The 14,083-nt window shown below is 45.1% G+C and overlaps 1 protein-coding gene across 1 annotated transcript in view; it reads right to left on the reverse strand.

Annotated features, from left to right (window-relative positions):
* OBSCN (obscurin, cytoskeletal calmodulin and titin-interacting RhoGEF) overlaps window positions 1–14,083 on the reverse strand; it is a 277,319-nt gene that overhangs the window by 210,389 nt on the left and 52,847 nt on the right. Inside the window, exons 17-22 of the mRNA XM_065399153.1 lie at window positions 10,413–10,688; window positions 9,424–9,699; window positions 7,070–7,345; window positions 5,270–5,545; window positions 4,120–4,395; window positions 972–1,238 (exon numbers count right to left, since the gene is read on the reverse strand). Coding sequence (XP_065255225.1) covers window positions 972–1,238; window positions 4,120–4,395; window positions 5,270–5,545; window positions 7,070–7,345; window positions 9,424–9,699; window positions 10,413–10,688 — 1,647 coding nt within the window. The remainder of the gene's footprint in view (window positions 1–971; window positions 1,239–4,119; window positions 4,396–5,269; window positions 5,546–7,069; window positions 7,346–9,423; window positions 9,700–10,412; window positions 10,689–14,083) is intronic.

The following is a 14,083-nucleotide window of genomic DNA, read 5'->3' on the forward strand; positions in this document are numbered from 1 at the left end:
AGACTGGCTCAGTAAACCATGGTTTTGCCATGGATATTTCATTGTGTGACAGTGTGTGCTCATGGTAACATAGTCACATTACATCTCACTGTCCAATTTTTATATATGGAGGTGCCATCCCTAGGATAGGAGCAAGCGTGTAAGGGAAAATCCTGGGTCTAGATTCAGGATCCTTAACCCCAACCTCACATGCAATATCAGGACCAACAAGTCCACAGCCTATCTAACATGAGACCCCAGCTCAGTCTCAAAGTCACAACAACATTCTTTGCAAAGAGAACCTTCGCCACTTTTGCAGGAAGGTAGCAGAGTTCTGCCCTTCGTTGTATATGAAATCAATTGAAAATAGAGCATCCAAATGCAGAATCTGAACATCCTCTTAAACCGCCATAGTTCAAACTGGGTCCTAGGAGGAGACTTTTTAAGGCTCACATATAATTTGGACTTTAAAGTGGACATGGTAAGGTAACAAACTGTGGCTTCACATATACTAATACCAAGATTGACCCCGGGACTTTCACCACCAAAATCACAGGGCTCTGCCATGTGAGATAAAAGAGAAACTTGGTTAAGCAGCAAGTTATATCCTGTAGAGGGCGATACAATCAACCCATACTAAGTCCACATACTACTTTAGCAGGACTCTGCACTAGCTCTTATTGTTGCTGCTACTTAAATTTATAGATTTTTATCATTGTTTAAATATTATTTAAATATCATTTCTAGGGATCTTCTACCTACAATATACACTGCATCTTTCTCTTTCAGAATGGCAGTCATGCTGTCTATTCATTAACTGTAAGATGGGAGCCCTTATTTTCCCAGCTACAACATACATTTCTGCATGCTAGCAACAATGTCCCCTGACCTCTTAACACAGGCAGAATTTTTTTAATGCAGCTCTTTAGCACTGTAATGGAAGGGGAGGGGAGCAGGATGTCACACGCAATGTCATGGATCTGGCAAGGTACCTTTGGGGGTGACCTGAATGCTGCTTTTGTCGTCCCGCGATTCACAGGAGTACTCTCCCTTGTCTTCGGCCCGGAGTCCCATTATGGTCAGGATCCGCTTGACACCATCCTCACGAATCTGGAAGCGCTTGCTGGGTTTGACCTCAACTCTGTCCTTGTACCACAGCACATCCCCCTTAGCCTGGCTCAGCTCACAGGTCAGAGAGATGGTCCCTCCGATCTCGGCACTGACCGCTTCTAATTTCTTTGCAAACTTCACAGGGATTTCTGAGATTCATTGGAAGGAAAACAATGAACGCAGAACAGATCAGAAGATTGTTTTCTTAACCCTTTTTTTTAAATAGGGGGATTTTTGGATCAGAGGAAGGTGGGAAATTCAAGAGATTGTCAGCAATAGAAACAACATCGCAAATTCTGACTCAGTAATAATAATAGCAACTTTTCATCCACCCATCTCAAAACATGTCATGAAAGTGGGTAAAACACAAAAAAAACCATTTTTCACTGGAGGACACTAAGATTACAAAGCAGATTAGTGACTTGCCCAGGGTCTCATACACACACAGTGAGTCAGGAATAGAGCCCAGGGCTTCTAACTGCTGGTCCAACGCCCCTATAGGCTGGCTGCCTATCCTTAGAGAGTGGGAATGGACACACAGCTGAAAGCATATTTATCAAGCGACAAATCCATCAGATTCTTACAGACCATTGAGTTGGCAGCTTAGAGTGAGTCCTCTAAAATAAAATAAAATACAAAAGAAATCTTAGACCCTTTTTAATTCTGGAAGGAGAGGTGTCAGAATGATGCCTTAAAATGCCTGGGTTTGGGATTGTCCTCTCCTTTTTCCTTTTTGTTCTGCCTTCCACCTGATAAACCGAACTCACCTGCTGAGCTATCACATCACGTGTCTCCTTGGCAGGGAGATGTTAGCATAGACTCTCTACCATCATTGCTTTGGGGTAGGAGATGATACAGCCTTTGTTCTGTGGCCCCAGGATGTGAAATTCACCCTCCACTCCCAGGTATCTCTCTCCACAATCTCTCTCACCTCTTTGACATAGAATAGAATCATAGAATCATAGAATCTCAGGGATGGAAGAGACCTCAGGAGGTCATCTAGTCCAATCCCCTGCTCAAAGCAGGACCAACACCAACTAAATCATCCCAGCCAGGGCTTTTTCAAGCCGGGCCTTAAATACCTCTAAGGATGGAGATTCCACCACCTCCCTAGGTAACCCATTCCAGTGCTTCACCACCCTCCTAATGAAATAGACATCTATCTATCCAAGTATCAGAGAGGTAGCCATGTTTATCTGGATCTGCAAAAAGCAACAAAGAGTCCTGTGGCACCTTATAGACTAACAGACGTATTGGAGCATAAGCTTTCGTGGGTGAATACCCACTTCGTCAGACGCGCGTCTGATGAAGTGGGTATTCACCCACGAAAGCTTATGCTCCAATATGTCTGTTAGTCTATAAGGTGCCACAGGACTCTTTGTTGCTTTTTATCTATCTATCCATCCATCCATCCATCCATCCATCCAAGGCCCCTTATATCACCCCCATTACCACACTACCTGGGTACCTCACCCTCTTTAATATATTTACCCTCACAACACACCTGTGAGGTAGGGAAGTAAAGTGGATGGCCCTTAATAGCAACCTTGATATTAACAACTTCCAGTTAATAGCAATATTGTGCTGGAAATCCATCCTGTTCCATCGACTTTAATTCTCATGAGATTTGGATATTGGCAACAGTGTGCCGCTTACTGAGAACTTTTTCTAGAAGCAAGACCCCTGCCTCAGGCAGGTTTGCGGGGCTGTTGCCAGGGGAGGAAGTGATAGGATGGGCCTTCCCTGGCTGGCCCCGCCAATCTGCTCACAGCCCGTGGTTGGCACGTTCCAGTGCTTCCTTCCCTGGCTGCAGCCCTGCCATCCTGCCTTCTGCTTATTGGCAATGGCCAGACCATGGCAACTTTTTGCAGGCAGCTGAGGGGTTGCTAAGGAGTGGAATCTCGTGTAAATGGGGAAGTGAAGTACAGAGAGACTAAGTGACTTGCCCAAAACCACACTGTGCTTTATCGTCAGAGGTTAAAGTAAAAGGGTGGCCAGGGGAGCAGCAGCTGCCCTCTTCTCCCCAGCCTGGGTAAGCAGAGCTCTCCCCACAGCTCCCCAGCTACAACTCATTTGTAGAGCGCAGCCCTGTGAGGTAAACGGGAGAATCCATTTGTTTCTGGGCCAGTGCAACTCCAACACTCTGGGCTACACTGTCATCTTCTACAACCTGCCTTGATAAAGGGACGCAGAAAGCAGCCCAACCCCAGAGACACAGCAAGGGCCAAATTGTGGCTCAGAGCCACATTTCTGTCCCTGCTTGCTCCATGGGGAATTAAGCTATCCCTCCCCATGCCCGTCTCCTGGCACAATTTATGCCCACCTCCATGCTGGCTCTGCTGTGCCCACACCCCACCCACCTGTGAAGGAAATGGAATAGTGCTCTGCCCCCATACAGCTACCTGTAACTGGATAGCAAGCCCCGAGGAATAGGGGGCACCTTATGACCCCCTTCCTCCCCACTCGAGCATGCAATATGGGCCATGAACTAGCCCGGTGGAAGTAGGAAGCATCTTGCTTTGCTCTGTATGGACATTTAGGGAAATGGATCTGCTGGACCCTGGAGCCAGAATCTCAGCAGCCATGACACAAGGGCCCTGAGAGCTGAGCAATGATGAGGGGAGGAGGATTTTCAACTGCAGCCCCTTGGCCTCCACCCCCGAGCAAGATCCATTTGACTTTGACTTTGACTTTGACTTTGACTTGGGGGGGAGGGCTAGCTCAGTGGTTTGAGCATTGGCCTGCAAACCCCAGGGTTGTAAGTTCAATCCTTGAGGGGGCCATTTAAAAAAAAAAAAAAAATTGGGGGGAGGAATAGCTCAGTGGTTTGAGCATTGGCCTGCTAAACCCAGGGTTGTAAATTTAGTCCTTGAGGGGGCAAATTAGGGATCTGGGGCAAAATCAGTACTTGGTCCTGCTAGTGAAGGCAGGGGGCTGGACTCAATGACCTTCCAGTTCTACAAGATAGGTATATCTCCATTTATATATTGTTGGGAATTAAGCTGACGCGCCTGCTGCTGTTCCTCTCACCTTTCACCTGCACTTTGAACTCCTGCTTGTCGCTCTTTGTCTCGCAGGTGTACACAGCACTGTCTTTGCCCTCAGCCAGCTTCACAGTCAGAGTCCTGGAGGCCCCGTCAGCCTTAATCTCATACTTTTTGCTTCCCTTGATCTCAGTTCCATCTTTGAACCACTTGACTACGGCCGTTTCATGTGTTACCGAAGTGGCCAGTGTGATGCTTTCATGTTCCTGAACAATGATTGGTTCTTTCTGGACAAATTTCTTTTGGAATTTTGCCTCCAGTTCTAGAGAAGTAATCAAAACAAACAAACAAACAAACAGGCTGGTTTCCTGCTCCCTAGAACAGTCGTTCTCAACCATTTTTTGCTCCATGACTCTTAAAATAACCCAAAAATTGTCCTGTGATCCCCATAGCCCAGGGATACGGCTGAATGTTTGCAACCTGCTGTCTCTTTTATCTTGGATTGAGTGGGAAATGATCAGTTGTTCCTTCATAGAGGTAATTTATAGAATCAAAGATAATGGAAAAAAATACACATGTACATAAACACGCATCTGGAAGCCTCTAAGATTCTTCTTTCGTATGAAAATTACTCTGTCACCATGGTACTAATTCAAATTCAACTCTGTGGACTTGCTGCACCCTAAAAAATTTTCCTTGTTTGTACCTACTACGCTATGGGCTCACTTTTCTCCTCCTCTCATGGCCTCATCTCTAACTCCCATAATGCATCAGGCCTTTAACACACGCTGCTACTCCATTTAACTAGCACCATTCTTCCAAGTCACCATTTCTCCTCTTTAAAACTCTTCCACTTCTATCTCGCTTTCAGCCCATTATCTCTGTGAAACGATTTGAGATTGTGTCTGTGAAGGAGACAATGTAAAAATAAACCATGTAGCACTGTGTTATACAACGTAAAGATTATCAGCCAAATTCTGCCTTCAACTACACCTACACAGCACCGAGAAAGTGAATAGGATAAATTAATCTGTGGTGTAGCTTATTTGAAGTCAGGGATGTAACACCTGGGCAGATCTTGGCCCAGTTACTACCAGGAATTAAGGAATATAAAATATTCACTCCAAGTACATGTTTTACAGATGAAAAATCTGACCTCAATTCTGCCCAGAATGAGTGTGCCAGAGAACACTCACCTACTGCTTCAAGCTTGAAGGTCAGTTTCTGGCCTGCGGCCTCACAGGTGTACTCTCCAGCGTCCTCCTTCTCCATCTGCTCCAGGACCAGACGCCGGGATTTACCCTCAGACTCTACTTTGAGTTTCTTGCTAGGGGTTATCAGTTTGCCGTCCTTGTGCCATTTCACTTCAGTCTTGGCCTGGGCCACTTCACAGGACAGGATGGTGCTCTCTGTCAGCACAGCCTTCACCTCCTTCTGCACCTTCTCCTGGTTTACAAATGCAGATTCTGGCTCTGAGTAGGAAAAAGAAAAGAGAAAAATGACTGATTAAAATAAAATTAGCCCATCTAACACGTCTTAGCACATCGACATGCACCAACTTTGGAAATTCTGAAATTTGTCATTTGCCAACAACAACAGTTGCTGCTGGAGAATGTCTCTATTTATATATTTGTTTGTTGCTAATTAGGCCATACAATGCAGAAGTTCTTCCTTCTTTGATCATGTTTCCATCATAAACCAACGTGACAACACAGACTCCCAGAACGGACTCTTAGTGATCTCGCCCATGGTCATTCCCAGCAGGAACTTCTCTTTCCAAAGAATACTATTACTAGTACAATACTCTGCTAATTAAGGACCTGGTTCGGCAAGGTACACAAGTGTACACATGTTTAATTTGAAGCAGCTGGCAGTCCCTTTGACTTCACATGCTTAAAGTTACCCAAGTTAAGCACCTTGCTGAATCAGGTCCAATCTTGCAAACTGCAGGCAACTTTCAGGAGAAGAGGGCATTTAACATATGGCAGGAGGCATGCAGCATCTCATTGGATCAGGAGCAAAAACTTACAATGAAAGGACCTCCGAAAATTCACAGCTTTAGATCAGTTTGGATGAGCACTCAAAAATGTGGATGCTTCTCCAAAAAACATATCCCAGCCTCTTCAGTCTCCAAAGCCAGGCTGGGAATCTTGCAAGAAGAGGTTTTTGTTACTTCTGGCTTCCTCTGAGGCTGGAAATGCCAAAGCCTAATCCAGGAAAGCACTTAAGCAACTTAAAGTTAAGCATATGCTTACAGGCTTTCCTGAACAGGGATGCTGTCCAATGTCAGGCGCTAGAAGAAGAACCTATTGTGATAATTAGGTACTTTACATCTGACTATGGGAAAAGCAGGGGCAGCAAGAAAATTGTCTGATTGTTTTTTAAAGTCCAACATTTTTGAACTTCAAAAAGTTTGGTCCAGATTCGGTTTGAATTCTGAGTGACAGTTTGGACCAGTTTCCACACTGGTTCACCCATCACCAGTTAGGACCAGCTCCTCCACTATCACTAGGGCTCCACTGACTTCCATCTCACCGTTGTTCATGCAAAAGCCACCTCCTCTGCAGCTCTTGCCAGCTGGAACAACCCTACTGTGCCTCTCTCCCACTGCCCCTTTTCAAATCTCAATTGAACAGTTCTCTTTATTCCCCTTGTCTGTGCTTCTTAATTTATTTCTCCCTATGTGTCTATAAAAGTATCATGCTGTTCTGCAAGGAGTATATCATTTTTATTACTTTATTTATTATTAAATCTCCAATTTAATAATGTGATGCACTCTTATGACATATTGATACACCCTGATATTTTGGTATATGCAAAACATTAGGGCAGACCCTCAGCTAGCATAAATGAGCCTACCTCCTAGCCTGCAGTGGAACGACACTAATTTATACAAGTTGAGGGTCTGTCTCACTGCACACATTTGTTACTGTTGTTGTTAGCCCATTTTCAGACATGACAGTATCATTGGGAATTCAGGAGGGTCTTTCTCCCACCTGTGACATTAAACTTGAAGGTCAGTTTCTGGCCTGCGGCTTCACAGGTGTACTCTCCAGCATCCTTCTTCTCCACCTGCTCCACGACCAGACGCCGGGATTTGCCCTCAGACTCCACTTTGAATTTCTTGCTGGAGGTGATCAGTTTCCCGTCCTTGTACCATTTCACTTCAGTCTTGGCCTGGGCCACTTCACAGGAGAGGGTGGTGCTCTCTGTCAGCACAGCCTTCACCTCCTTCTGCACCTTCTCCTGGTTTGCAAATATGATTTCTGGCTCTGAAAAAAGATAACATTTCAAAGTAAGTGAATCTATAACCTGAAAGCTGCCAAAACTTGTATCAGGACCTAAGGGGAACAATTAAATCCATGTCTCCAATCTGACAACATGCATTTAAAGTTCTCAGATCACCACAGAAAACATTTTCAGGTTTTCTTATGCGGTAAACTTTCTTGTTACTGTTTCACAGGAGCTATGACAAAACAGTTAAGGGTCTATGTTAGCATGCCAGGAAGGTGGCCATATTGCTTATCACCATGGTATGTTTTCATTCTAGGTCCCATCAAGGCAAATCAGATCAGCTGGGCAGTCCTTACTGGTCATTCCAAGGATCAGGCCAAGCGCAGTTTTTAGCAGCAGGGCCTTGACTACACTATTCCCTTCCTGACAACATGAGCTAGAATCCCACTGTGACTGCATAATTTCTCATATTTGTTGTTATTAGCAGCAATAATATTAAAGTAGCACCTAGAGGCAGGACCACACTAGGTGCAGCACAAACATACAGTAGGAGACCGTCCCTGCACCAAAGAGTTTGCAACCTAAATAGGCAAAGGGTAGCAGGGGAAACAGACACACAGAGGGGAAATGACTGGACCAAGGCCACACAGCAGGTCAATAGCAGAGTCAGGAATAGAACCAAGCTCTCTTGAGCCCCAAGTCCAGTGCCCTACCCATTGGCTCACACGCCCTCTGTGCAGTTTGGTTTGCTTGAATAACAACTGTTTAATCTCTGCTGCTTGCACCTGAATGTCTCTGCAGATTTGGGAGAAGGCTGTTTCCTACAGCTAGGACAAGGTCCTGGTGGCCCACCGAGCTGAATTTATGATTCAATTACTGAATTTGCTTAAGGCACAGCACCGAGGGTAACAGGTGCTTAATACATTGTTTGAAATCATAATTAAACCTTTTTGTATATTGCTAGAGGACTGAGATCAGACGGGTGACATCTCTCCTCTATATTCAGGGCTGGATTGTGGCTTTGCAGCCCTGGCTCCACTGGGATGTGTCACAGAGCTGCACCATCTGAGAGGCAGATGCCAGAGCTGTCATCCTTGTAGTGCACAGAGACAGACAGGCTGCTTCCCTAGCACCAGGGTGCAGAATGCATTCTCGCAGTGCTACTGGTCATCTGGCTACACACCATCCCCTCCCAGCCAGGACCATCAGACTGCACCAGCCTGCCCACCTCACACACACGTAGCCTTACACCCAGGATGAAATGCTCATCTCCCACATAACGCTGGAGTAATCAGACTGTCTGCAAAGGAGCGTGGGTGAGCTGGGAAGGTGAAATCCACTCTCCCAATCGGAAGCCCAGGCACCAGACGTCAGCGCACTTCACCTTCTGCCCCTCCATGCCACTCACATGGAGCATTAGGGCCACTGCATTCATGGAAAGGCAGATCCCCAGCCCCGTTATGTCCTTCCCCGCCAGCCTCTCCTGGGCAGACCTGGAGAGCGCCCGTCCATGAGGGGCAGATACCACCGCATGGCCACTCCACAATGGCTCCCCTCTGCAACTTCACTGGGGTTGAGAGTGGTGTGAACAGTCATCTGCTGGCTCTCTGGCATTCTGGCTGCATCAATGGACTTACGGGAGGGAAAGGGATTGCGGCACTATTATTATTCATGTATATTCGGGAAGGGGTCACAATATACTGGGCATTTTCCAAACATACTGCGAAGAGGCTCTCCCTGCCTTAAAGATCCTGCAATCCATTACAAATACACCTCTACCTCGATATAACGCAACCCGATATAACACGAATTTGGATATAACGCGGTAAAGCAGTGATCCGGGGGGGGGGGGGCTGCGCACTCCGGTGGATCAAAGCAAGTTTGATATAACGCGGTTTCACCTATAACACGGTAAGATTTTTTGGCTCCCGAGGACAGCGTTATATCGAGCTAGAGGTGTATATATATTTTCTTAAAAGTCCCCCCCAACTTCTGCACCAAAGCAACAGCAGCCACTCTCTGGCCCATAATTTGCTCCTAAAACGGTGGACAATATTCTTAAAAAATAAAATTACTTTAGTCTCCTAACAGAAATAAAAAAAAGAGTTTCTCCCACCTGTGACGATAACCTTGAAGGTCAGTTTCTGGCCTGCGGCCTCACAGGTGTACTCTCCAGCGTCCTTCTTCTCCACCTGTTCCACGACCAGTCGTCGGGATTTGCCCTCAGACTCCACTTTGAATTTCTTGCTGGAGGTGATCAGTTTCCCGTCCTTGTGCCACCTCACTTCAGTCTCAGCCTGCGCCACCTCACAGCTCAGTGTGGTGCTCTCCGTCAGGACAGCCTTCATCTCCTTCTGCACCTTCTCCTTGTTTGCAAACACAACTTCAGGTTCTGAGATTGGGGGAAACAATTTAAAAAGTTAACTCCCCCAACTTTGATCTTCATTACCAGAAGGCAGGTTTACAAAGATTTTTCCCAATTCATATTTCTTGAGTGTCCATCTCCTGAGTCATTTAAACTAGACCACACCAACAAGTGTTAGGAGGAACAATCCTTCACTAGCAGTGGAGGATGGGCTTGGTGACCTACAAGGGTTTTTCCATCTCTAATTACCATGATTTTCTAAAATCTGCAATGGAAGAAACTAATGTATTTGTTAACATTTGTCCATCAGAACTTCACTGAATATCATCAGTTGGATGATGGTGCTGCAAGAAAATACACATTAAATCATATAAACAAGAGGAGAGATACATTTTATCTTGCAATCCAAAATAAAGGTGGCTCTAGAAAAAAAAAAAAAAAAAAAAAGAGTCCACATTCTGGGATTCAAACTTTCCAAAATTTCACCAGTGTTCTCTAATTAAAAAGAAAAATAAACCACCCACCTCTGTTACTTTTCCAGAATTATGCCAGGCCAGAATCAAGGACTAGTTTAATGCATAAACTCCTGAACTTTTCAGTTGGTTCGTGGGTTGGTTTAAATTTTTCATAAGCCAAACTGGCTTTGTCACTGGCTCCCTGCACAACCTTAGGCAGGTCACTTAACTTTTCTGTGCTTCAGTTTTCCAATATGGAAAATAAGAGAGAAATCAGTCTCTCACCTGTGACGATAACTTTGAAGGTCAGTTTCTGGCCTGCGGCCTCACAGGTGTACTCTCCAGCATCTTTCTTCTCCACCTGCTCCACGGCCAGCCTTCGGGATTTGCCCTCAGACTCCATTTTGAGTTTCTTGCTGGAAGTGATTGATTTCCCATCCTTGTACCATTTCACTTCAGTCTTGGCCTGGGCCACCTCACAGCTCAGGGTGGCGCTCTCTGTCAGGACGGCCTTCACCTCCTTCTGCACCTTCTCTTTGTTTGTAAACACATCTTCTGCCTCTGCAAACAGGAGGAGAGGGGATAGTCAAGAAACAAACCTTCCTTTTGAGGCAGAGGGTTTCAGATTCCCCATTAATGACTGAGGCTGTTTTAAAATAAATCTAGGTTTGACCATTTTAATGTTAGAGACAAGATGGGAGAGGTAATATCTTTTACTGAACCAACTTCCAATGGCTTATTTAATAGAAAAGCTGGACAGAACTCTGACCTTGGATCTTTTAAATGACAGAACCTACCCTTAGCCAAAGCTGCTTGGGGGAGAACTATCCATCCTGTCAAAATATAAAAATCTAAAACCTGGCTCAGATCTCTCCTTTAGTATCTAAACTCTGCCACAGTACCAGGAGAGCTACAATCGAAAGAACAATAGGTCTGAACCAGGATATTGGATCCACATCCCCTTGAATTTGGGGGAATTTTAGATCAGAATCCAAAATTTCATGTCATTGGAACTCCAGATTCAAAACTTCCTTGAATTTTGTGAAAGTTTGCACTTTAACACAGATCCAGAGACAGATTTTGCAGTTTCACACCATCTCCAGAGTGAAGCAATAAAGGTGATCACTCATTCAAGATCCAATCCCAGGAGGATGCTGGAACTTAAAAAAAAAAAAAAAAAAAAAAAACTTTGGAAGGGCCATGAACGCTCATGCAAGCCAACTTCTAACTAATTGGGGTCAGGAAGAGACTTCCCCAATGGCCAGGCTAGTCCATAATTGCCCACAGGTCAAAGTGCACCATCCTCTGAAGCAGCTGGTACTGGCCACTGCAGAAGACCAGATACTGGACTAGATGGACCATTGGTCTGATCCAGTCTGGCAATTGCAATAGACCTGCCATCACAGCTCTGTAAAAAGATCACAAGGAAATCTCAAACCACATGCCTGAACCTGATCCAAAGTCCACTGAAGTTAATGGGATTCTTTCTATGGACTTTAATGGGCCTTGGACCAGAACTCAAGCTTCAGGTTTTGTGATAACCTTGAAATTCCATCCAGATTCATCTAAAGGTTCGCTGAGATTTACAAAACTTTTCAGCAAAGCTGGACGCAGTTTTGGATAAGCCTGGGCTGCTTTGTAGCTTTGCACCCAAATTCACATGGTTTTATGTTTTCAGTGGGAAATCAAGCGAAATATGGTGGGTTTAAGCAAGCTGCACTTTTAAATATCGAGTTGCTTCAAACCCAAAGCTCAAGGCAAAACACAGGTGGAAAAGGGATGAGGCAGACCTATCCAGACTGAAACCATGAGAAATATTCACAGAAATGCCTGTTATGTGAAACCACCTAGTTTCGCAGAGCTTGGGCCACGGTGATATCCAGTGCTGTTCACCATTGTGAGGCCAGGCCTGTCAATTATTTAGATGGTTCTTTCCATAGCTCCTAGAATGGATGGGATATAATCCTGTCATATGTGATGCATGCAGAGCTTCCCACGGCAGCTGCAAATCAAAATGACAAGTGCTCCTCCTTGGAATTAGAGCCCTCTAAGTTCACTGTGCGTTTGATAAGCATCTGGCCTGAAAGGTTAGGCACAGAGTGATTTTCCAGTGCGGGTAAAGGATGGCTGATGTGTTCTGGACCCTCTGCAAGAAAGAAGAGCCACAAGGCTCTTTGTGTCACACCTATGGGTATGCTCATTTCTCTGCAAAGACCCTGAGGGAAGAACAACTGTATCCCTCTGGGCCAATTCGTCCCCATTGGACCCTGTCTTCTGACTCTTGGGAGAGGATTTTATGTGCTAATACAAACCCAACATCGCCGCTAATATGTACAATTCATTTCATTCCAGATCATTATTATTTGTGTTATCATAGAGCAGTGGTACCGAACCTTGCTACACAGGAGGGCCACCTAAAACCTAAGCACAACCTTGTGTGGGCCAAACAGATTCTACATATTTTAATAGGATTTAAAGGCACCTGTATTGATTTATATTTTAAGTTCAGCTTGTTCCATATGTATTTAGATAGGCTGTTTCGATGTACAACACTGTCTATTTACACACTTGTGTAAACTAAAATGTTGTAAACATGATAACAAAATGCTAATGAATCAGCAATTAGTATATTGTGTTGAAGCAGGCCGTGGGCCTTATGAAATGCTCTGGTGGGCCGTGTGTGGCCTGCAGGTTGGGCACCTTTGTCGTACAGCCTAGGAGTCCCAGTCCTAGACTAGGACGCCACTGTGCTAGGGGCTGTACAAGCAAAGAACAAAGAGACAGGCCCTGCCCCAGATGTATGGAGTTCAATTTTAGGTGATGGAGTTCTTCCCAGTTGCAGGTTTCAGTTGATTCGGTCTGCCTGAGTGGCATGGCACTTGCTCTCACAAATTCTCTCTGGTGAATTCACTTGAATGTCACCACAAATTAATGCCGAGAGATGAGGCAGAAGGACGATCTTCGGGTTAAGGCACAGGCGGAGGAGTCAGGAGACTCGACCACAGATTTCCTTGTGACCTTGGGCAAGTCACTTTGGACGCCAAACCTGTTGCCATTGAAGTATATGGCAAATCTCCCATTGATTTCAATGGGAGCAGAAGCACATCATTATTCTCTCTGTGCTTCAGTTTCCCCATCTGTAAAATACAGATAATACCACCTATCTCACAGAGGTGTGCAGAGACTCAACTAATTTGTGCTTGTAAGACATGTTAATAATGTACCTAAGCTACTTATCTGGCCCCCAGTACTACAGTGGCCGAGCAGCTCACAATCTTTTATGTATTTAGCCTCACATGGCAGAGCTGACCCTGGTTTGCCCAAGTCCCAGGCTTGCATTTTAGCCCCTGCACCATCCTTCCTAGCAGCAAGCAGAGAACATTTAGAGGAACCTTTGTAGGTAAACAGCACCCTTCATGTGAGGATTTCAGAACCCTTCACACACACCAATTAATTCTCACAATGACCCTGTGATGTAGGAAAGTATCAACATGCCCATTTCCAGCTGGATTAAACTCAGTTACATACAGGTTAAGTAACTGGCCCACAGTCATGCAGCAAGAGAGCAGCAAAGCAGAGCGGAGCCTAGCACGTCGGAATCCCTTATGCTAACCACCAGACCCATTTACACAAACAAACCTATCATGTCTCAGCCTTATGCCAGAAGCCCTGAGTAGCGGAAAATCCTTAGGCTTTCATCCAAGGTTACAGTATGTACTCATGCAAACTCTGGTATTTCAGCCAGATGCACTTCATCATCCATCATCTTGAGAAAAACCTTTGGGCTAAAGCTATGGAGCTCTCTCGTGTACATAGATGCAAACAATCAATGCCTCTTGCTGGAAGTATTGCATTGTTGTGTGCAGTAGGAAACACCAATTAGCTCCTGGCTTTAAAACAAAAACAAAACCCAAAAAACTATGCTCCACCACAGGAGGCTAACATGAGCTCTTGTT

This window comes from Emys orbicularis, chromosome 2 (assembly GCF_028017835.1).
Source record: "Emys orbicularis isolate rEmyOrb1 chromosome 2, rEmyOrb1.hap1, whole genome shotgun sequence".
Taxonomy (NCBI): Eukaryota; Metazoa; Chordata; order Testudines; family Emydidae; genus Emys; species Emys orbicularis.